The sequence below is a fragment of the Rhamphochromis longiceps genome, linkage group LG10, assembly GCF_057381845.1.
Source record: "Rhamphochromis longiceps isolate RC_006_pf linkage group LG10, R_longiceps_female_GT1.1, whole genome shotgun sequence".
NCBI classification, from domain to species: domain Eukaryota; kingdom Metazoa; phylum Chordata; class Actinopteri; order Cichliformes; family Cichlidae; genus Rhamphochromis; species Rhamphochromis longiceps.
The window spans coordinates 12514475-12538669 of record NC_140566.1 but is presented as its reverse complement, the minus strand read 5'-3'; the positions used below and the strand labels follow the sequence as shown (position 1 = coordinate 12538669).

The window sequence follows — 24195 nt, the reverse complement described above, 5'->3', positions numbered from 1 at the left end:
TCCTCTTGATCCATTGAGAAACTCTTTGATCAACAGATAATTTGTGAAGTTGAGACTTTATTCCAGGTGAGAAAAAAAATCCTAATCATTTCAGCTCTGCTGAAATGATTTTTTCTGGGATTCCATAGAGACAGTGACAGAGCAAATGTTTAAAAGCAATTGGAAATGAAATATTTACTGGGATTTGTTCATACATGTTTACTAGGATAATATAATACTGTTGCTGATGAATTCAGAATCCCACAGTTTATAATGAATAAGGGCAAAAAACCTCTATCTAGTTCCCTATTGTAAAATCCTGTTTCTAAAAGGTTATGGATTAAAAAAAAACACAGAGCAACAAATTAAACAAGAAAGAAAGAAATAGGTTTTGGCCTCTTTATGGAAGAGCTTACAACTAGTCTTTCTGAATAAAAATGGGGATGGTTTATTACCCTGCAAAAGTCCACTGGTCCAAATAGTTAAACGATTTAAGAGTAAAATGGCAAAAGAGATTTCATCAGTAGCAGGAATGTCAAACATAAAGCCAAGGTGACCAGTTTTGGCCCAGCAATGGGTGTGCCATAAATTTTGAGCTTTTAAAACTGTGTGTTTCAAAAATGTTACACCTTGTCCAGCTGATAAAGAGCTCCCCCACACAGACCTGTCAGGCACTGAAAACATAGGGCGGAGGGGAGCAGGCCCCAAAGTGTAAAGATAAAGATCCCAAATAGAATGTTAAAAGAAGAGGCAATTACAACATAACAAATCCCAGCTTCACTGTAGTCATGCACATTTTTTCTTGACCTTTTCCATAGCACCCCAGCTTTTTTTTTCTTTCTTGGAAACAGGGATCTCACACAGTCCAACCTAATCACTAAACAGCAGACTCATTAACTCGTAGCCTAGTGCAACTGTGGGTCAGTAACCCTGAGATTTTGTCTTGGACATTGTCTGCATGTGGTGTTTATCTGTTTTAGTGTGCCAAAGATAAATAGATACAAACATCACAGGCTTTAAATAAGTTGCTGGTCTAAATAATATTTTTGAATGAATGTTAATTCATGTTAATATGTTTATGCCCTCACTTCCAACCACTTCCTCATCTCTGTGCTGCACAGAGAGCCAGTAACACATCTTGTGTAACGTAGCACCGGGTTTTCGCTCATCTTCTGGAAGTTTCAGCTACGGTGCTATGTTCCTCAGATTCCCCTCACGGGTACACTCATCTGGAAGCTGATTACGGATTTTCTACCTCCCAAACTGGCAACCTGCATGTTGTTGAGGGGGAGGCGCTAGTTCACAGTAGTTTCTGGAAAGGAACCTCATGCTTACACCATGGAGAAAGTGAGTGTCCTGCTACTTATTTAATAACTATGACTTTCTAATTGGCATATGTAAGACATATTTGTGTATTCATTTGAGTTGCTTTAGGCTAACATTTCTTTACAATAATTTGGAGGTCGGAGAGGTTAGTCAGCTCTTTACACTGACCGTTCACTGTTTGCTAGTTAGCTTGTTAGCTTAGCGTAATCTCTTTAGTAAGGTGTTGTAGTCATTTGGGCTTGCCGTTTTCACCCGTCACGGAACATTTTGACGGTACTAAACTGTAGTGTTGCTTAACTTAACTTGAATTTATTGAGAAATTAACTTGAATGTTTATTTGCGCAAGGTTGTGTCTCACTTGTGATAGCACACGACAAGGTTAGCTAACTGTTAAGCTAACGTGCGGCAACTTAATTTGTCACACTTGCTTTTTACGTAAAATTATCCCTGTAAGGTTTGCCTGCCGCTGTTGCCAATGGATAGTGTAGGCTCGGTCTTGTAAACCAGCCTTCTAGCCTTCTGCAAACATGGGCAAAATACAACTTACCAAATCTCAGTCAAACGGCTATCTTTGGCTCACAACGTGAACATTATCAGTATGTCATGATAAGAAAAAACAGAGAGCCTTTATTTTATTAAGAAACAAACAAACCAATCCTCTGTAACCCATTTATAAAACGAAAGCAGACGACTGTTAGCTTAAATTGCAGCATTCGGTCTGTAAGCACATGCTGCAGGAGTATTTTTGGATTAGCTTCAGTGGTGCCATCGGCAGTCTGCACTCACACCGGAGGATCATTCTAGATGCACACACAGGCGAAGCTGTCATGGCTACAGCCGCATGTTGTCGTCAGCTGACGCGTCCTCTCGAACGTTCTGCATAACAGCTCAGATATGAAATCCATTCATATCTGAGCTGTTTTATTACTTAAAAACTACTGTTGCGCTCAGACTCGGTAACCTATTTGTCCAGCATAAAATCAATAAGTGTGGTGCACGTTAGAAGTCAAAAGAGGGCACTGCCTAGTTAGAAATGTGCTGATGTTGCGAGGAATTCGTCCATGAGTTTAATTATTTTATTATTATTATTTTTTTAATTTAACCTTTTTGTATTTTCTGGATAACGCTAAAATAAGAATTATTACATTAAGGATTTGACACATTGTGAAAGTAAGACTTGATGCATGCCTCAAGTTTCTTGATCAGCATTCACCATGGTGCAACACATCTACAGGTTTCATTTTCATTTTGGACCGACTTAGTAAAGATTATATGTGGATTCTTACAACTATATGCACATTGTTTACACCCTAACTAAAATGACTAGACTGTGATTACTTGATGCTTCACACGATGTATCCAAGTGAAGTGTTTGGTCAACAACTGGACCTTGGTGATATAATCAGCTGTCCCTTGCTTAAAGCTCCATAATATTTACTGATTATTCACCTTTTTTTTTTTTTTTTTAATTAATTTTTTGACAAAACCAAACCCTACAGCACTGCAGGGGATTGTGGTGTAGCTATGTTATTTCAGACTGGATTAGGTCTAATGACTGCTAGGGAGAAAGTTGTGCCACATAACACTTGAAAGTTGTTTTTTTTTCATTTTTTTTTTTTTACCGTGGCTAGTTGTTAGTGGACTTGAGTTTTATCAGACAGTTTTCAAGAGGAGCCAGCAGGGAGTGAGAAAACCTTTTTGGAGTAGCGTGGTGCTCCTTTCTTCTTGGCATGTCATTGATTCTGTTAGATTCAGAGGAGGTGCAGCGGGGTTACTTCTCAAACTGTAACAAGCAGCTTTAATTGACAAAGGGTGTACAGTATATTGACAACCTTTTTTTCTTTAGCATTGTCAGTAGGGCTGTGCAATATGACCAAAATCTCATATCCCGATATAAGAATTCTATCGTCCCGATAACGATATAAATCACACAAATGTAACATATTCTGTGAATCTCGGGCAGCTCGACTTGCGGGAAGTGTTTCCAGCTGCGCCTCATGTAGCTGGAGTCGAGTGTTTTAACAGATGCATGAAACTATACATTTTTAGACATAAGTTGTAACTGCCGCCGTTTTCTTTGTATTTATTACACGGCGTGCTGCGGGGAAAAGCCTGTTCTAACGTTTGAGTCTAAGGTTTATTTTTTAGCACCTGGCGGCTCTTTTTACTTCTCATCCGTAAATACGCTGCTTTTTCACGTGATTCAGTTTATTTTGAAAAGTCTCAACAGGATCTAGAGCTTTATTGTGAAAGGTTTATGTGGAACATAAACAAGCGGACACGCGATGGTGTTACCGTCATTGTTGCTAACCACAACGCATAATAACAGCCGCTTGTCCATCTGTAGTGTGGTTATATTAAATATAAGAGAAAGAGAGAACTTTAAGAAATTAATATAGCCACTACAGTGACCATCAAAACGATGAAAAAATATTGCCATAAACAGTTTATTTTGTGACACCACGAAACAAACGATAGCATAAAATGAAACGATCGTCATCTGATATATCGTTATATGAACAGCCCTAATTGTCAGTATGCTTTGCTTTTGTATTCACTCTGGCTTCCTGCAGAGAAAACTTTTAGAATAATATACTTCTAGCTATCTAACCTCTGTTTTAGTTTTAAAAGAAAAAAAAAATCATTATTTGTAACTGAAACAAAAGTGGGTTTACACCTGCTTGCTGTGAGGCAGGCCTCATTTTCAGGTTAATGTGGTAACAAAATAAAAACACATTTTCTCTCTGCAAGACTTCTGCACCTGTTTGACCCGAACAGCTGAATGATTGTCAATTCCTTTTTCACTTCTGCCAGTAGCAGCTGTGAAGGATTTATTCTTGGAGCAGCAGAGCTGCAAAAACAGAGGTTTTGTAAACATGTCTGTCTGTCTGTGCTTCATAGGCTTCAGCATTGAAAGACCAGGGAAACAAGGCGCTGAGTGCTGGAAATGTCGATGAGGCCATACGTTGCTACACCGAAGCCTTGAGTCTTGACCCATCCAACCATGTCCTGTTCAGTAACCGCTCAGCTGCCTATGCCAAGAAAGGCAACTATGAGAATGCTCTCCAGGATGCCTGTCAGACTATCAAGATCAAGCCTGATTGGGGGAAGGTGAGATGTCCTTTTTTATGCCGTTGATTTGTTGACAGAATATATAGTTATTAAAATTGAGGAGACAGTCTAAAATATTTGAAATGTGATCAACCAGGGCTACTCCCGTAAAGCTGCTGCATTGGAATTTCTTGGCCGATTGGATGATGCTAGAGTAACTTACCAAGAGGGACTCAGACAGGAGCCAAGCAATCAGCAACTAAAGGATGGGCTGCAGAACATTGAGGCCAAGCTTGCAGGTAAAGACTGGATTGTGTTTTTGTTTAGAGCTACACAGAAATGAGGCATGTGAGTCACTTTTTGTTTCTGTGTGGGTAGAGGATTTTGTGATGGCTGCTGACAGCATCACTGAAGTGAAAATGCATTTTTTGAGCTTAGGTTTTCAAAATGAAGGAGACAGTCCACTTGCGTTTGGAGTGTTTTTAATCAGACTGTGGGTAAATACTACAAGTTACAGAAAGATAAAAGCTAGTGAATTTAATCCCATAACAGTTTGAATATTTGTGAAAAAAAAATCTTTGTGACCACCAATCAACACAGACTTTTTTTTCACCAGAGAAAACAATGATGAATCCCTTTGCCATGCCCAACTTGTATCAGAAGCTGGAGAGTGATCCTCGGACTCGTGAGCTGCTGGCAGATCCCAGCTACAGAGCACTGCTAGAGCAGCTCAAGAGCAAACCATCTGAGCTTGGAACGTATGTGCATTTTCAAAAACAATCTGCAGATTTAACTCAAGTTTTAAGTAATCTGGGTTACTTTTATTATATTTAGAATTTGTCAAAAGTTCTGGAATAGTAATGAAAAGTGTATAATGGGAGCACAAAGTTATGAAGGTTATTTTAGATTTATTTCCAAAATGTGAATCGGCTCTTATTCCTCTTGTCATCGTCAGGAAGCTGCAGGATCCCAGAGTGATGACTACTCTCTCTGTGCTTCTTGGACTAAACCTCTCTGAGATGGAGGAGGATGAAGAGCCAACTCCTCCTCCTCCCGCAAAACCCAAAGAGACTCAGCCGCCACCTCCCAAAGAGGAAGACCTCCCTGAAAACAAGAGAAAGGTAAATAATCTAATGTTGTTGCATTTTGTTTTTGTTTGTTTTTTAAAACATCCAACCTTCTGATTAGTCCATAGTCTGAGTTTTGTTCATCCTTAATTTCATATTTTTTAAACAGGCCTTAAAGGAAAAGGAGCTTGGGAATGCTGCATATAAGAATAAAGACTTTGAAACGGCACTGAAACATTATGAAGAAGCGATTAAACACGACCCAACAAACATGACTTACATATCTAATCAAGCAGGTATATTTTCTCAGATATTAAACATTTACTAACCTCATACAAACTTTTCATCTATATTTTACAGTCCCTGCATTATCAGGGGCTGTAACATCTAGCCCTTTTAACTGAATCTGGGAATATCCTCCAGAATGTGGCTGTGTGACTGTAACATAAACAGTTATGATATAAACTATAAATGAATACACAGTAATATAAATACAGTTTTTAGTTTATCTAACATGACGTAAAATGGTTAATGTATTCTATTTGTGTTTAACATGTGCTTGTATTTGTTGTCATTTCAGCTGTGTACTTTGAGAAGGGAGATTTTGACAAGTGCAGAGAGCTGTGTGAGAAAGCCATTGATGTTGGCAGAGAGAACAGAGAAGACTACAGACAAATTGCTAAGTGAGTTCTTTTATTTTACTGGTGATACATTTCTGGTGGAACAAAGATAGCCTTTTACTTTTTCACGATTGTTTTGAGATCTTACGGAAATTATGAAACAGGTTTTAGCCTACAGAAAATGTTTAGTCTGATAGGAATGAAAACCACATACATCTGTGTGGGTGTACTTCCCACATCAGAAATCAAAAACAACACTGAATGGGGCCACTTAGTGACCAGTAGAGAAACACTGTGAATTGTAGTGTCAAGGAAGCAGTGTTGTACTGACTAACTTTCCACCTGAGTGGCTTTTATTAAAGTTGCGTAAACAAATGATCTTGACTATCTGTAATAACATGCTTGCTATAATCTGTCTCCTCATAGGGCCCTGGCTCGAATTGGCAACTCGTACTTCAAGCAGGAAAAGTACAAAGAAGCAATTCAGTATTTCAACAAGAGTTTGACAGAGCACCGAACTCCTGACGTGTTGAAGAAGTGTCAACAGGTGCAGTAGTCCAGATAGTTAATAAATGGATTAGCTAATGTTGTCAAGAGTTGGCACAGTAAAAAATAATAATACCACATTAGCAAAATGATTTTTAATGTCTATAATTAACTGAAATTTTGAATGTAAAGAAAAACATAGTGTATACTTGGTATACAGTACCTGAACTGAAGTTCACTTACCATGACTTTGTAATTGGTTTTGCAGGCAGAGAAGATTTTGAAGGAACAGGAGAAACTAGCCTATATCAACCCAGAGTTGGCCCTGGAAGAGAAGAGCAAGGGCAACGATGCCTTCCAGAAAGGTTTGTAATAGTTGCAGTGCTTTCTGCTCGACTGCCATTTCTTCTTTTTTCTTCGAACTTGCACAAAGATGAGCTTGTCTTTTCTTTTTCACAGGAGACTACCCCTTAGCCATGAAACATTACACTGAGGCCATCAAGAGAAACCCTAATGATGCCAAACTCTTCAGTAACAGAGCTGCCTGCTACACAAAGCTGCTGGAGTTTCAGCTTGCCCTGAAGGTATAGCACATCCTTTCCAAGTAGGAGTTCATGTGAATCTAATGTAATTTATGCATACCTCTGCATTTATTGTGCATTTAAGACTAACCATGAGAATCTTTTATCTTGTCAGGATTGTGAAGAGTGCATCAAACTAGAGCCCACCTTCAGTGAGTAATAACTTTTATATTAATTACATTTTTGCCTTTTGCCTGAACTGTATCATCTAGAATTATGTCAGTTTATTGTAATTTTACAAATAGTTTATGACATTTGTTCACAGTAAAGGGCTACACACGTAAAGGAGCTGCTCTGGAGGCCATGAAAGACTATTCCAAAGCTATGGATGCATACCAGAAGGCTCTAGAGCTTGACTCTTCCTCAAAGGTATTTTACAGGATATTATACGCTTCAAAAAATGTGGACTTGAGTAGAAAAGATATCTCAGAAAAGAGAATTTTTTTTCTCTATACTTCTGCTACATGTTTGCTGGTTGACACAGTAGTTAGTTGTCCAATCACTTTTGAATCAAAAAGAATTGATTACATTTTTTTTAACTAAACAGATTTGTGTGTTGGAAATGTGAAGAGAGCAGACTGATGAATGAAATGTGGTAATGTCAGATATAACTGTATTTCTAATGCGTGAACAGTGAGCGACAAAAGACTGAATTGAATTCTTTCCACTTTCAGGAAGCCTCAGAAGGCATTCAGCGCTGCATGGTAAGTCAGGCCATGAGGAATGACAGCCCTGAGGAAGTGAAGAAAAGGGCCATGGCTGATCCAGAGGTGCAGCAAATTATGTCTGACCCAGCCATGCGTATGATCCTTGAGCAGATGCAGAAGGACCCACAGGCCCTTAGCGAGTAAGTTTGACAGCTTTACCTCCAATGCAGTTTGCATTTTAACTGTATAGTACAGATTTGTAGTAATTTTGTTTGTTTGTTTTTCAGCCACTTAAAGAATCCAGTTATTGCTCAGAAGATACAGAAACTCATCGATGTTGGACTGATAGCCATTCGTTAATGGGAGACATGAGCCACAGCTGTTAAACCCTCCAAAATGAAACTTCTTTTACTTTTTCTTTCTTCTTTCTCTTTTTTTTTTTTTTTTTTTTTTTTTTTCTTTCTTTTTCTTTGCCTTCAAATCCAACATATTATCTTCCTGTTCTCACTAAGACTGTATGTGTTTGGTTTATTATTATTTTTTTATATTTTTTTTTTTTATAAAGTTTCACAAGTTTAAAATTGTTTTGATCAAAGCAAGTTTCATCTGGAAAGCTTCAGACTCCAGATAACTTTAAGAAAAGAAATTGGATTCATGTGTACGGGTGTTTTTAATACATCTAAAAATAATAATAAAACGATGCAGTACACCGTCATGTTCGGTGTTTAAAGGGCAAATCCATCCTCAGGCTTTTCTCATTTTCCTAGTGGTTCATGATTTAAAGACAGCAGAAAAGAGAAGAGTAAAAATCACTCCAAATAATGATTATAATGTGCAGCACATCTCAAATTGAAGTTGTCCCTGACCTTTGTATTGTCAACTTTAAGGTTTAATTAAATACGGTGCTTTTATGTTGAAACACCGAATTCGCATTCCTTGGCGCTTCCTCTTCTGGTCATTTCCTACACCTCAAGTGCAAAGTTTAATCCAATCCCTTTTAACACCTAAATGCACGTGTGAGACTCTTAAAAACATATTAAACGTTATTATGATTTGGACGCGTATCATCTACAGCTGTCTCTAAGCAACAGCACAATTTAGTCATTAGATTGGAACAGATTGTGATTAAGTGTAAATGGATTTTAAAGATGGTCTGAATGTGATAGTTAAAGGGTGGATTTACCTTTCAGTGCTAGCACATGCTGGATGAGTGTGTTGACTTGTGCGTTAACTTAGATTAACCCCATTGCACCCTGTCACAACTTGCTAATGTGCATCACACCCAGCAAAGTCGTTTTGCTTTATCTTTGCACATACTGCTGTTACATGTCCTCTCTGTGACAGCTCAGCTTTTTTTTCTTTTCTTTTTTTTTTTCTTGTCTTTCCTCTGAAAAGAAAAGTTATACTTCTAACTAACATTCTGCCACAATTTTGCTAATTTGTGGCTTCAGATACCTCAAAGTTACAACATTGTCATAGTATCTTTGTGCTACGGTTTCCAAGAGGGACTCAAATATTCTATTGTAATGCCTTTTGTTTCCACACATACACAGTAGAATAATAAAATGTAGTTATTTGTGCAGCACAGCAACGAAATAGGGCATTTCTATCATTCAAGTCCCCATTGTAATCATAAAGTACACACATCTCACATGATGTAAACAGAATTGTCCATGGAAGTGTAATGTACTAATGGAAACCAGTTGTACTGTGAAATATACAGTATCTGAATGTATCTTGAAAGGAAGTGGTGGCTTTTTTTCATGACGCTGAGTCGGCAGATGGGTAGACCTACAGTTTCAATACCTTGCACTACTTGCATACCAGTGATAGATAAAATGACTGATCTAGACCCCTGTGAATTTAGGTATAAAATAAGATTTAAACGTACAGAGACATAGGCATTAGTAGCATGCTGGAAAATGTTAGTTGTTTTTTTTTTCTAAAGGAAGACAAAGTGTGGCAGAACAAATGAAAAGCATAAACATTAGTAGATTTTTTTTTTTTAATTAATGGAGAGAAAACATTTGACATTTGTTGTAACTACTGGGCAAAACTTGAGCTAGTGTTTGTGGCACAGAATTGCCAGATTTCGTTGAGCTCTTGAGCAATCTCGCTCCGCCCACTCCAGTAGTTCACGTGACTGACCGTCGCCCAGGTTGTGTCGGAAGCATCCTGGTGTTAGCAGTTTGCTAGGCGCTGACAAAAATTATAAAGTGAGATGTAAAATTTTTTATAATGGACGAATATACTAGTTTGTGACTACTGGTGACAAAGAAGACAAGGAACTACACAAACTGGCCTTTTCCAACATGGTCAGTTCGCTGGTAGTTGAAGAGGCCAGTTAACACTGCTAACAAAACACCAGCGGTTAGCTAACGTTCAAACTTTGACGGACAAATGCAGTCATTTGCTAGTTAGCTGCTACCGCTACCCTGCCAATTTACTACCACACCAGCTGGCTAGGTAACACGTCTTGTTATTATACGGTAGTTAGCGTTGAAGCTGTTTACACACCGACTATAACGCGTTGTTTTGACCAGTCGCTTATATAACCGAAGGTTTAACGTTATTACCAATTAACGTCAGCTAACTTATGAATAATGACTAGTTATTTAGCTAATGCTAACATTAGCAACTTAAACTGTTAGTTAAATTTCAACTGCAGATAACACATACAGTTACTCAGACTACGTAATTAATACCGACGATCATTGACACAGTAACGGGAAAAAACAACATCTTCTAAGTAGCAGGAATATGAATCTTCTTTCTGATTGATTTCGACCAATCACATGAGATAAATAATGCCAAACACCAGGATGCCAAACGAGTGGGGATTAAGGTTTGGGCAACAGCATTGTCTGGAATACAGCTGTCCGCTCATTTTGATAATCCTTGTCTCCTTCACAATGCAGCCACAGTAGATTGTTTTAACTGCTGAGTGTAAAACGCAAAATCTCGTAAATAAGAAAACACCAGACAAACCAATTTCATCGCAAAGTCTGTAGTCCACTTTTCTTTAAAATATGTCTGGGGACGCATCTGATAGTAGTGAAGACTCTGATGGAAAAACAAATGAAAGGGCCTGTACTGTCAAGCACCAAATCACCAATGGTAAGTCAGTCATATTGTCTGTTATCACTGTATGTAATCATAATAATAACCATAGCCACAAAGGAAACATCTGTGTACTGTAATTCATCTCATCATTTAAATAACACCGCACGAATGCAGTTTGTTCCTTTTTTGATGTGCTGATTCAACCCCACAGCTAACATCACCACATCAGTTTTTTTTTTCTGTAAAACGTTTATCCGATTTTAAAATACTTTTCCTTTTCCATATATATGTGTATATATATGTGGGCTGTACAATATATTCACACACTGGAGTTCCATTATATTAAAGTTATAAAGCAGCGAAATATAATGTAACCAAAAAATGTTTCTCTAAACATACTCCATTTAAATGGGAAAAAAAAATCAGTTTTCTTTGATATTACTTTGTTACATTTCTTTCAGATTTTTCTTTGATTTGTGTAACATTGCTTTGTGATCTGGTTTAGCTATTTGCTAAGCTTTTGTGTGAATGTGTGTTTGTTTTGAGGCTGAGGGGCATGTGAAAAGTCTATAGTGTACAGAAACAATAAAATCATCTTAGACTTTAATAAACTTAAAATAGATTGTTTGGGGGGCATTAGAAATTAACGAGCCAATATTTTTCAAGATTGTAATGGATTATCAGTATTTTTGCTTTAATATGAAAAATATTTTTTGTTCTGTAAAGACTCTGTCGTGTTACTTGCTTTTAATCAATCTAGGTCACCTAGCTTGCATTAGAGACTAAAGAACAGAATTTGTCATAAGTTTTTAATGGACAATGCATCTGTCATTGAATTGATTTTAGAGTGTAAATTTACAAAGAAAAATCCTCACAGATAAAATCAAGTAAATCAGAGAATTGCTGTTGTACTCTCCCTCCAAGAGTAGTAAAGTCAAGCTGTAAATGTGGCTGTAGTGTAATAAACAGTGTGAGTGGATGTTTTTCACCAGCTGTCACAGGTGAAGTGAAGTGATCTGCTTAGTGGCTCACTGGATAGATTGTAGATTTTAAGTAGAGCAACCTTTTAATCTATAGAGAGGGTACATCAAAGTGCATTCATGGATTATAACACAAGAAAAGGCACATTGGTAAAGCATTTGCTAATATCAAGACATATGGTATGTCTTTTTGTATTTTAATATACTTGGGAAAAACCAGCCAGAAAAGTACACCACTTTATTTGTGTAGAAAGCTTCCCTTAAAAGATAGAGCTCAGTGTGGCTTGTCTTTTTTAAAACAAAAACTTGAACAGAAATAGAAATGTAAACACTGTTCTTGTCTTTTATTTTTCTTTCTACTACTAGCTAACTTCACAGGTCACACTGAAAGAGTCGGCATGGAGAACTTTGAGCTGCTGAAGGTCTTGGGCACTGGAGGTAAGGATCTGCATGTAGCACTGAATAGAATGAAATGAAGATGAAGCTGTTGTCAAAGGTCAAGTACTGGTATGAGATATACTTAAAGCAGACTTGGTTGATTCCCCTGGCTTGGATAGTATTTTGAAGGCAAAGTGTTTATAATTGATATTTGTAGTTTGTAAGTTAAAATGTTTCATGTCATTTATATTCTCATTTAAATGTTACAGCATGAAAAATATCTGATGATTAACAGGGAATCCATATGCTGTTGATGTTACTGATTAGCTACAGGAGATCCTGGTGGCTATTTCCATCAACAATTGAACACCTAATTAAATTTAATGAGTGAGAATGATTCAGATTTCTGCAGATTTGATTAATCTTGCTGCCTGTTCACCGAGTATTTATGTCTTGAAGTGGAAACCATCTCTTTTAGGCACAATCCGATGGTGTATCTGTGTTTGCTCTGTTTGCTTGTTTACCATCAGCAGTAATTTTCAATATTTGTTTGTCTAGCTTACGGGAAAGTGTTTTTGGTCAGGAAGAACAGCGGCCATGATGTGAGCCAGCTCTATGCTATGAAGGTAATTTTATTAGTGTTGTAATTCAATGAATGTACATTTTAAAGCAGGTTTTTTAGCTAAAAATGTAAATTACTAGTCTGTGCTTTAAAATAAGTCATTAATTATGATTTTATTAACATTTTATAACCATTTTGTGTAAAATGTAAATGAGTTGGCTAATTATCTAAAGCCAATATTAGATTAAACATGGTACAGTGACAGCACATCAGATGTTAAAACCAAGAAATGATCTTTTTTTTTTCCATTTTATTTGCTCGTTTTGGATTTGATGCAAGCCGTTGGGTTGTATAATGTCCTTCTCTTGGACATGATTGCAGCATGTTGCAACATACCCCAAAGCGAAGTGCCATTCACTGAAAGTTCACGGAAGGAATGGAGAAGTTTAATTTATTTTGGTCACTGCCCTAGGTGTTAAAGAAAGCAGCTATCGTTCAGAAGGCAAAGACAACAGAACATACTCGCACTGAGAGACAAGTCCTGGAGCACATCCGCCAGTCTCCCTTCCTGGTTACTCTTCACTATGCCTTTCAGACTCAGAGCAAACTACATCTCATCCTGGGTGAGACACCGGGGTGGGACACTGGGAAAAATGTACCAAATATAGAGAACTCTTCTCTCTTGAAACACTGAAGGTCTTCTTTATGTTTCTGTCTTATACTGTATGTGTTTTTGTTGGCATTTCTTTTTTTTTTTCTTTTTTGGACAATGTGTGTTTGTGTAGTTCTTTGTATTATGTCTATTCAAGCTCCCTGTGTATTTGTTTGTGTGTGTGAGTACAGACTATGTGAGCGGTGGGGAGATGTTCACTCATTTGTACCAGCGGGATCACTTTCCAGAAGAGGCAGTACAGATTTATATTGGAGAAATAATTCTGGCTCTAGAACACTTGCACAAGGTGAGGATTATTGTTTCCAGTTTTTACACATGCTAGAGTTATTTCTTTAATTTTGGCTAGAGCCTGCTGCTTACACAAACTAAGCATTTTAGCGATATGATACTTTTCATAGAATTGGGGTTGTGAGGCCAGAGACGCAACCCCAACTTACTCCTATTTTAAGCTCTAGGTTGTGGTCTTTTAGCTCTGGTTTCATCAAAACAAGCTGATGGTTAAAGAAGTAAGCCTTTCTGTTAAGCATTTAACTTTATTCACCAGATTAATGTTACGTTAGCTCCATAAACACTAGGTTGCGTTCACATTGTTGTATACAGATTGATAAAGTCAGCAGTATTGTGTTTCTGTGTATACATGACACATGCTGCTTTCTCTGCTCAGATAATACTGCTTTTAAAGTGAATGACATCAGTAAATTTTCATTGTGTAAACGGTCTGTTGAAGCCAGCAATATTATGCACCCCATGTCTGAAAAGAGCTTTTGTCATTTAGTGTTGAACAGGAAGTCTGAGTTTCTTTATTGTGAGAAATATTCTGAAGCTCATAGAAGTGGTTTCCTAATGATGTTTCACAGCTACTTTAGTTTTAGATTTATCTTTAAAGTAGGTGTGCACCAGTGGCCTTAAATGATACTCATGACTTCTTTGAGTAGTTACACAAACCACTACATGGAGGGTGATTGGGTGCATTTTCAAGGTCCTTTTTAAAACATAACGAGTGTGTTCTTGAGGGTTTTATTTGGAAGCATTTCAGCCATCTCTTTGTAAATTATGACCTTCACTAGGTATCCTAAGATCACATTGCAGCACTTAAGTTATGAGATAGTCGATTTGTGTTTAAATTAGTGTCCAAAGAAATTGTCCAGCCACATTGGCTGAAAATCCTGCAGACTTTCATGAGTCGTTCCTTTTATAAATAATATCAAATAAAAGCATTTTAACAACAGCAACTTTGGGGACTAGTATTTCCTGCATTATAGGCTTGCTGTTGTTTGGACAGTTATTTGTTTTGACACATTTTGGGATTAGGACCCCTAGCTGGGATTAGAAAATGCTGTGATTACTAAAAAATAACAGATACATACCGTAAGTGGCCACTTTTTCCTTTTTGGTTGTAAAAATGTTTTTAGGGTTTCTCTGTTTGCACTGCCTGCTGTCTCTGTTCACAAATTACAGCTTTTAACATGAATGCCACTGGTAAATTTTCATTGTGTACAGCTTGGGATTGTGTACCGAGACATCAAATTGGAAAACATTCTTCTAGACAGTGATGGCCATGTGGTATTGACAGATTTTGGGCTCAGCAAAGAGTTTCTGGAAGAAGATGTAAGTAAATCTAAAACTACAGTGTGAGCATAGCAATGTGTACATGTAAATAATACCTGGGGTGTTTAACTGTTACCACAATCCAAACTGAAATACATTTTTTTTAAGTATGCTTGTTTTCTGATCATCACAGAAGGGGAGGACCTACTCTTTCTGTGGCACCATTGAGTACATGGCTCCTGAAATCATCAGAGGGAAATCAGGACATGGCAAGGTAAAAAAAAAAAAGAATAACAAGGGAGCAAATGCAGGTTTTGGTGTTAAGATCATTGGTTATTTGAAAGATTTTGAATGGTCACATATTGTGCACAAAATAATATTTAAATTAATGTTTATATTTACATGTATCAGTGTACGGGGAAGGCTTAAACATTTAACACTACAGATGCTTTAAGACTCATGACTTTGGGCCAGTGTGGTGAATCAAAGATGACTTTAATATCTTTGTTATGGAAGGCAGTACCGCCTCAAAAAACCCACCTTTAAATAATTCACAGTGAAAATTCCTTGTCCTCTTTATTGTGCTTTTCAAGCTGTATTCTGCTTCAGTCAGTAGATTGGTGGAGTCTTGGGATCCTGATGTTTGAGTTGCTGACAGGTGCGTCTCCTTTTACCCTGGAGGGAGAGAGGAACTCCCAAAGCGAGGTGTCAAAGTGAGTACTGTGCAATCCCATCTCCATAAATCATCTGCCTGGCCCTTCTTAACTCATTCAAATTGTCTCTGTTATTAGCTGTGTTTTACTAATAAATGAACCCATCGGCTGATGCTGATTTTTATGGGAGTGAAAAAGAATTAATGAACCTAAAAAACTGAGAAAATGTACCATTTTAAGAAAAATTTGAATTTAGTGTAGTTGCACATCTTAAAAAGTTGAACAGGGGCAACAAAAGACACTGAAAAGAAACAGTTAGAGCAGGGGTCCCCAACTCCAGGCCTCCTCCAGGTGTCCTGCAGGTTTTAGATCTCACCCTGGGTCAACACACCTGAATCAAATGATTAGTTCATTACCAGGCCTCTGGAGAACTGCCAGACATGTTGAGGAGATAATTTAACCATTTGAATTAGCTGTGTTGGATCACGGACACATCTAAAAACTGCAGGACACCGGCCCACGAGGCCTGGAGTTGGGGACCCCTGAGTTAGAGGAACATAGGATCCTATATCAGATAAGAATGGGACAATATTCATCTCTTCTATGTGCTATTGTGAATAAAATATGGGTTTATGAAATTCAGCATTTATATTTAGCTCATCCCAAGTTTTTCTAAATTTGCGTTGTGTATTATTGACTGACATTCTTTACATTGTAAAGAATGTATATAGAAAAGGAAAACATGAAGGTCATTGCTGATGAAGTTTCCACAACAGCAGTTCAGAAACTAGTTGGCTCAGAAACTAGTTGCTCAAACTGTGATGTGTTTTCTGTTTGCGACACTTTCAGTGCTGCTGAAACAGTACTGAGAGTGTTGTAAACAATAGAGTTAGTGGCAGCTTTGCTGGGCAAAGTATGTGATGCCACAATTTCTGCATGATCCCAAGAATAATTTTGTGCCTCATGTTGTGTAAAAAATCTTATCGGCCATTATTGGAGGAGCATGAATGTTGACACAGTTGTATTCTTGTCCATTGTTTCTGTATGTTAGCAAAATGTTTATATCTTCCCTTTGCCCTTCAGACGTATTTTGCGCTGTGACCCGCCGTTTCCCTCTATGATTGGACCCATTGCTCAGGATCTGCTGAAAAAGTTGTTGGTGAAAGATCCCCACAAGAGGCTGGGATCTGGACCGCGGGGGGCTGAAGATATCAAGGCACATCCTTTCTTCAAGGTCCGATGTCCCTTAACTGTCTATCACTTAAACATCTTTTCCCCTGTAACCTCAGTTCATTCATCTGTAACTCTTTCATTCTCCTTTTCTGCCTCACAGGGACTGAACTGGGATGACTTAGCACAAAAGAAGGTTGCAAGTCCATTCAAGCCAGAGCTGAAGAGCGAACTCGATGTGGGGAACTTTGCAGAGGAATTCACTGGGATGGATCCTGTTTATTCTCCAGCCAGCACACCCCCGAGCACAGATCGTCTGTTCCAGGTCAGTCATCATCACCTCCACACTGATTCTATCAAATGTTTCTACAAACATGACCTGTAAGCATTATTTAACTTTACAATCTGAAAAGTGCAACAAGTGCTTGTTAATAAGTAAAGGCTGTAATAATTCTTCAGTGAGCTACATCATAGTTACACCTAACACATCTCCTCTGTTTTAGGGCTATTCTTTCATTGCACCCTCCATCTTGTTCAATAAGAACGCAGTCATGGGAGACTTTGTTGAAACCCAAATTGGTGCTGACCGACCAGCTTCTGCTTCTGTCCAACGCAGCGCAATGTTACAGGTATGATCTGTATGGGTGTTTTCAAATAATTCTGTGATATGTTTGGTTTCAGGACTGTTTAGAAAAGAAGGAAAAGAGCAGGAGAAGCTAAATTATTAACTGAAGTTGGTTTGTTTTATCTGACAGGATGCTTTGTATTATTAAATAATATTCAAGACACTTTGTACTGATCTCGGTAAACAGCACAAAAATCTATTTGGAACAGAAAAAGTTTGTCAGGCTGTCTAGTTGACATTTATCACCTGCGTGTGAAAGGTGTCAGACTCAACTCAGCAATATTTTTAGCTCGTCTTTTAAAAAAATGTTCCAAAATCTTCCAGAAGTCAAAGAAATTCGCAGCTATTACTTTATGTTATTAGATTTATAAAAGATGTAAGCTGGAATTTTAAAATACTGTTGTCATCCAGATTCTAATTACAGTGATAAACAATAAATTATGTTTATATGCAAAAGTAAAATTTCTGTGTAGGTTCTCAGTATTCCGGGTCATGGTAGTCTGTGAAGCTGGGAAAGAGAGTGAATTTAAATAGGTCGAGTCGCTTTCTTTCCAAGCTCCTTAGGCAAATGTGAAATGTATTTTTAGATCAATCCAGAATTGTTACTTCATAGTAATTCCTTCCCTGATAATAGCAGTGTAAGATATAAGGTTTATTTTTTTGTAAAGCACTACATATAAAATACTAATTAAAGCAAAACTATTATCCAAGTTATATAGTTGGGGAATTAAAAATAAAAGTATCTCTTTATATAGAGTGTACCCAGCTAGTGATAAATTTATACATATTACTTATTAATATATTCATGTAAGAGGCACAATTTAAAGTGGATCTACTGTGCTCCTGCTCAATGATCGGACTCTCAGACTGTACTAGAGTAGCTTTGCATATTCATATTTCGAAATAATCCTGTGTAACCTTATACTGAGCCAAGATGAGGCCCCTGAGTTTACCCACAATCTGAATAAAGCCCTTCATAAAGTCATCTGATTGGGTTCCTGTCATAAACAGGAAGTTTGAACAGCAGATTGGTGAGCGTTCTGTGCTCACAGTCAGAGTCATGTGTTTGTCTAAGATGATGATATAAGAGATAATCTACGAATGACAATGAGTGAGCAGAAAATGCTGCCTGAAACTGAAAATTTGGAGCTATCTGAAGGCTGAGCTTTGTTCTCAAAGAAATTACTTGCACAAACGCTGACTTCATGATTTATTTAAAATTTTTGTTCTGTTTAAAATAGAATACAGTGTTGTAAAGGTTTATATACAGATATGACAGAAAATTGGCAAAAACATATTATGTGGACTTTGAGGAAAGCTTACAAACAGTGCTTAACAAGCATTCCTGTTTTAGGCCAAAATGTCTTAACCAGTTTGACCTGTCTTAGGACGCAGAGTTTGATGACATGTTGTACTTTGTAAAACTTTGTGTTTTACAAAGTACAACATGTTTTATCTTTCCAAATTACTTTTTCAGTTTTAAGGTATTTCTCTTTACAAATGTGGGAGCTGAATTTCAAGGTTGCTTCATGTAAAGGTCAAAATATCCCTTTAGCTTTGCTGGGGCCATGTCTATTGCCTGAAGTATAATAATCTCCTTTGATGGCTCAATGCTATGTTTTTTTTGTTCAGGAATCCCAGTTTTTTCAGCACTATGAGCTGTGTTTTCAAGGACCACCTCTAGGCGAGGGTAGTTTCTCTGTGTGCAGGAAATGCAAACACAAGCAAACTGGCCATGAGTACGCCGTCAAGATCGTCAGCCGTAGGTGAGCAGAGATGAAATACTTCTTAGTACAGTGCTCTTTAACAGATCTGTGTCCATGTGTCAATACTTTACTGTATCACAGTACCGCTGGAACGTAAAGGTGACTGAATGCCCTTAATGTTGTCTTTCTTTGTTAGAATGGAGGCAAACACTCATAGAGAGATTGCTGCCTTGAGGCAGTGTGAGTCTCACCCCAACATCGTCAAGTTGTATGACATCTTTACTGATCAGGTAGAATGGACAATACATAGGATAAAGATAAAAATGATGTATTGGTCAATATTAAGCTACACATAAAAACATCAGCCCTCATGGCCTTCTCTGCATGTCTCTGTCAGTATCACACATATTTAGTGATGGAGCTTCTGCGAGGTGGGGAGTTGTTGGAAAGGATCAAGAGGAAGAAACTGTTTGGCGAGGCAGAGGCCAGTCAGCTGTTACAGAGCCTGGTCTCAGCTGTCAGCTTCATGCACGAGGCTGGAGTCGTACACAGAGACCTCAAACCAGAGGTGGGTGGAGATTTGATAACTTTATCATTCCTGACAATATATATATATAACACGCATGTTTAAAAAGGTAGAAAAAAAGAGTCTTGTAACTGGGGATCTGCTGTCTCATATGTGAGAGATGTGTGTGACGTTATTATTTTTTCAGCATGACTTTTACATGATGTAATCCGGGTTAAAAAGGGTTTTTTTTAAAAAGAGAGAGCGACAATCACTGATTGTCCAAAACATGGACGTTGCCATCATGATGTCACTCACTGGTTTTTGGACTGCATTTTGAAGCTTCTCCATAAATTTAATGTTTTCAAATGACAGACTGGTGTATCAACTACCAAACGTGAGCAATGAACAGACACAGATATCTGCTAATTAGCCTTACGTAGGAGAGGTAACACACTAAAAACAAATGAATTCACCAAAACTGAAGCACAAATATTATTTGTCTAATAATTCTATTTAAAATGCTCTTGAAGGCCCCAGCAGCACACACATGTAGGAGGGAGCAAGTTCAGTGACTTTAAGTGGTGCACGTGAAGCCTAGCAGACACTGATTGGCTGCTCCTTTTGTTGGACCCAAAGCAGCTGTGCCAGTAACTTCAACATTTAAATGAATAAGTTTGAAAAAAATTACAAAAATAAAATTGGAAACTGTCCACAGACGTCAAAACCACTTTTGTACCAGGCTATAAACATGTTTTCATTTAATGCTGTTTAGTTGTTTTTTTTAATGGAAGTCTGTCAAGGCTGAATCGTTTTAGGAGCCAGCCTCAAATTTCCGATTTAGGAACAGCAGTTTTTGGCACTTCTATGTTGGCTTAATTTTTCACCTCTGCAGGCTACTGCTCGACAACAGCACATGATGTGACTTTTGTGGTGCTTTTCAAAATGAAAGCAGAAGATTTCACACACACACACACACACACACACACACACACACACACACACACCCTTCTTAAGATGGCTGCACGGTTTAATCAACTGAAGAAGGCTTTTATATGGTGTGCATAATGATTGTGAATGAGACATGTTGGCAAATATCACCTAATAACTTTAAGATGTCTCTAGTATGGCTTTTATTTTGATGCACACCTAAAAGGATTAGAACTGTTTATTTGCACTGTCTGTTTACACATAAGTTCTGGTACATGCCAACCGGTGGTGGCTGTCATACTCGTATTTACTAATAGTCTTTACTCTGTCAGGAAAATTGAATCTTAATGTGTAAGTAAAATAAGAGCTGATCCTCATGGCTTTTGTTTGTTTACCTTACAGAACGTGCTGTTTGCAGATGAGGGGGAGGACTCTGTGCTGAAAGTAATAGATTTTGGATTTGCTCGCCTGTGCCCTGCAGGCAGTGCCCCCCTGCAGACTCCCTGCTTCACGCTGCAGTATGCAGCACCAGAGCTTTTCGAGAGTGCAGGATATGATAAAGCCTGTGACCTCTGGAGTCTCGGGGTCATCCTGGTAATTGAATCTGAATATGTTGATTTTTATCATAGCTCGGCTGACTGAATACTAATGACCCTTGTGTGCGTCTTTCTCAGTACACCATGCTCTCAGGCCAGGTGCCATTTCAGAGTGAGCAGCGTGGAATGACCTCATCATATGCTGCTGACATCATGCAAAAAATAAAAGAGGGGGATTTCTCATTGGATGGGGAGCCCTGGAAGGGTGTGTCAGAGGATGCCAAAGAGCTTGTTAAAGGTACTGAATATGTTTGTTCTTAGTTTGCTTTAGTTGAGATAAATGCCTGTTGAATTTCCTCTATTGCTTGCTTGTTTGTGTCTCTTTTCCTGTTTTAAGGCCTGCTAACAGTGGATCCAGAGAGCCGTCTCAAACTCTCTGATCTGAAAGAGAACAGCTGGCTTCAGGGTGGAGCATCCATGTCCACCACTCCTTTGTGCACGCCAGATGTGCTCGAGTCCAGTGGGCCCACTGTCCGCACTTATGTCAATGCTACCTACAAGGTAATAGATTGGTGTGAAAAACTTCTAAAAGGTCTCAGAAAGAATCTTAAATAAATGTATTTTATCTCACTTTTGTCGCCTTCCACTCTCACCAGGCTTTCAACCGAGGTAAGCGAGAAGGCTTCTTTCTGAAAAGTGTCGACAATGCTCCCCTTGCGAAACGACGAAAGATGAAGATGACCAGCACAGGAGTAGAGACCCGATGGAGTTCATCCTCTTCTTCTTCGTCTTCTTCCACTTCATCCACTGCCTCTGCAACAGCATCCAAAACACAGCCAAAGCAAGCCGTGATCCCAAAGCAGAGCTAGCCTGGCAACAGAACAGGGAGAAAGTGTTACGTGCTTGTACAGTAGCACAACGTCCTCCAGCAGTCAGTTAAAAAAAGCAAAAGCATACTGACAAATGAGAACACTGTCTTCACTTCATGTAAAATATAATTCCACTTTAACAGCTGCAGGTTTTCATTCCTAACGCTGTATTCTTTAAAAAACAAAACATGTATTTTCTGTGGTGGAAGAGGAGGCCTGACTGTCAGAAACTTTTAATACTTATTCAGTATTCACTCACTTTATTTTGGTGAGATCGCACACTAAAAGTTAAAAATGAGACATTTACCTGGTTTCACTGTGGGTAAGAAACAGTGCCTGGCTACATAGGGAAAAGGGAAAAAAGGAGCCATAAATAAGCAGAAGCCATATACAAAGCAAAAGAAGTGAATACATCCATTAAGTCATTGTGAAGAGGCACACATTTGTACACGGCAAATGAACAGTCCTTCCAGTAATTTGCAGGTTTAATTCTTTGATTGTACTGCTGAGTTTTTTGCCACAAATATAATGATTAACACAAAAACTGCAGAAGTCGACACTGTGCTCTGTTAAGAGCGAGCAAGATTCAGGTGTTTGCAGAGAATGTCAAATGATCAAATGGTTTAAAAAAAAAAAAAAAAAAAGCAGCAAATTTCTGGAAGGATGGAGCACAGAGAGAGATTACTGTGGGGTGCAAAACCTTAAGGATTCTATAGGATGATTAATGCTGTCGGTCTTTGCAAAGAAGCTGCACCTGCAGTACACTACTCACTGTACGGATCCCACTGAACACTTTGAGGAGCTGGGATTATGTGGCTCTGAAGAAGTGTTTTGATTGTGTGTCAAGATGTGTCCAACAGTAGCAGCTGTTTAAAACAAAAAAAAGACATGGAGACACAGAAGCAGACATGCAGTGGAGTGCGATTTTCATCATACTTGCTGTATATTACTCGCGCTATTGTGCCTGTCTGAAAATTTCTAGCATGCTAATCTGTTGTGATGATGGACTGTAAGAACTTTTTCTATTTTTGGTATCTTTGAGTCATTGAAAAAAAAGTTACTTGGAGTATTTTCTGTTTTTCTACGCTACCAAGTGCAGCTCAAGTGTTTGCACGTAGATGGAAGCCGAATGTGGCTGGTGATTTTGAACGCACATCGCCTTTGTGAACTTTGAATGATTATTACAGTTTTTATTCCTGATGGTATCAAATGCGGGCGGTAGTCTGATTGCAAGGTTGATGCTCAACGATTAAGCTCATCCAGGCTGGCTTTCGTCTTTATTTTTCCACAGAAGTGATTTTAAAACATTTGATGGCTTTGAACTTCAAATTACGTTTCAGAATGAGACACCTAATTGTGACTTTTTTGGTTGTTTTTTTAAGGATGGGGCCACCATCCTATGAGAGCTTTGTATATAATCATCATGCTTTAGAGAAAAAATAATGTATGTAATGATTTGAAATTGATCAGCTGTTTGGGTGGTATATTGTAATGTTTTTTAATGGACTTGCCTCTTTTTTTTTCTTTTTTACATGTTGCACAGTCAGTTGATCAGTTAACACACATTTCAGCTTTAAAGGTGCTTTCACTGATATTTATTACATGTAATTGATTTTAATGCTGTGGTAATGGGATTATCATAATTTGGCTCTTGTTGTGTACCAGCCCGGCGTGAATGTTGCTGTATGATAACTGAGTGGCGATGGGAGATTGGTTGTATTGATATTTCTGAACCAGATGAAGCATAATTGCAAGTTACTGTAATATTTTCCTGTTGTTGTTTGAAGCCGTTGTCTGTTTGAAGGTAACCGGTTGTTTGTTTGGTATTTTTACTTAAGAAACTGCTTTTATTGATATTGGTATTATTTGGTTGCCATAGATATTCTCTCTTCTCTTTTCCCGAGCATTATTTTACTGAGTTGCACTGTCTCTGGTGTTGTTGCTGGGATTTGTCTTTTTGCACCGCAATGTTTTTATTTTATTTTTTTGGCTGGTGCAAAATAAACATTACTTTTCAATAGATTACTGTGTGGTTTGTCTTCTCGGTGTTGTAATTGTGCTGTAATGCTTGAAATCGCAGTGCTCAGAGGGTTGGAGACCCCAAATGAGAATTTGTTCAAACATACTTCATTGTGCACGAGCCCTGATAGCACTTCTATTTGATTAAGGCTATTTTATGAATGTACCTTTTTTTTGACAGAGGGAGGGAAGTGGCCAACATTCCCTCATACATCTGTGAT

The 24195-nt window shown here is 38.1% G+C and overlaps 2 protein-coding genes across 2 annotated transcripts; both read left to right on the top strand.

The window, feature by feature from the left end:
* The first annotated feature begins 1173 nt into the window (after positions 1-1173).
* Positions 1174-8260, top strand: stip1 (stress-induced phosphoprotein 1). The gene is made up of 14 exons (XM_085420216.1): positions 1174-1326; positions 4207-4416; positions 4514-4655; positions 4973-5114; positions 5312-5477; positions 5593-5719; positions 6004-6106; positions 6470-6590; positions 6798-6894; positions 6989-7113; positions 7226-7262; positions 7376-7479; positions 7785-7957; positions 8045-8260. The coding sequence occupies exons 1-14, from the start codon at positions 1318-1320 to the stop codon at positions 8115-8117; spliced, it is 1629 nt and encodes a 542-aa protein (XP_085276342.1). The 5' UTR covers positions 1174-1317; the 3' UTR covers positions 8118-8260.
* Positions 8261-9918: 1658 nt separating this feature from the next.
* rps6ka4 (ribosomal protein S6 kinase A4) lies at positions 9919-23975 on the top strand. Its single transcript, XM_085420215.1, has 18 exons — positions 9919-10874; positions 12167-12238; positions 12737-12804; positions 13213-13363; positions 13584-13699; positions 14914-15021; positions 15155-15235; positions 15571-15674; positions 16698-16848; positions 16948-17109; positions 17288-17413; positions 19042-19175; positions 19312-19405; positions 19513-19683; positions 20953-21144; positions 21225-21384; positions 21484-21647; positions 21743-23975. Exons 1-18 carry the CDS (start codon positions 10787-10789, stop codon positions 21953-21955), a joined length of 2355 nt encoding a protein of 784 aa, XP_085276341.1. The 5' UTR covers positions 9919-10786; the 3' UTR covers positions 21956-23975.
* The last annotated feature ends 220 nt before the right edge of the window (positions 23976-24195 follow it).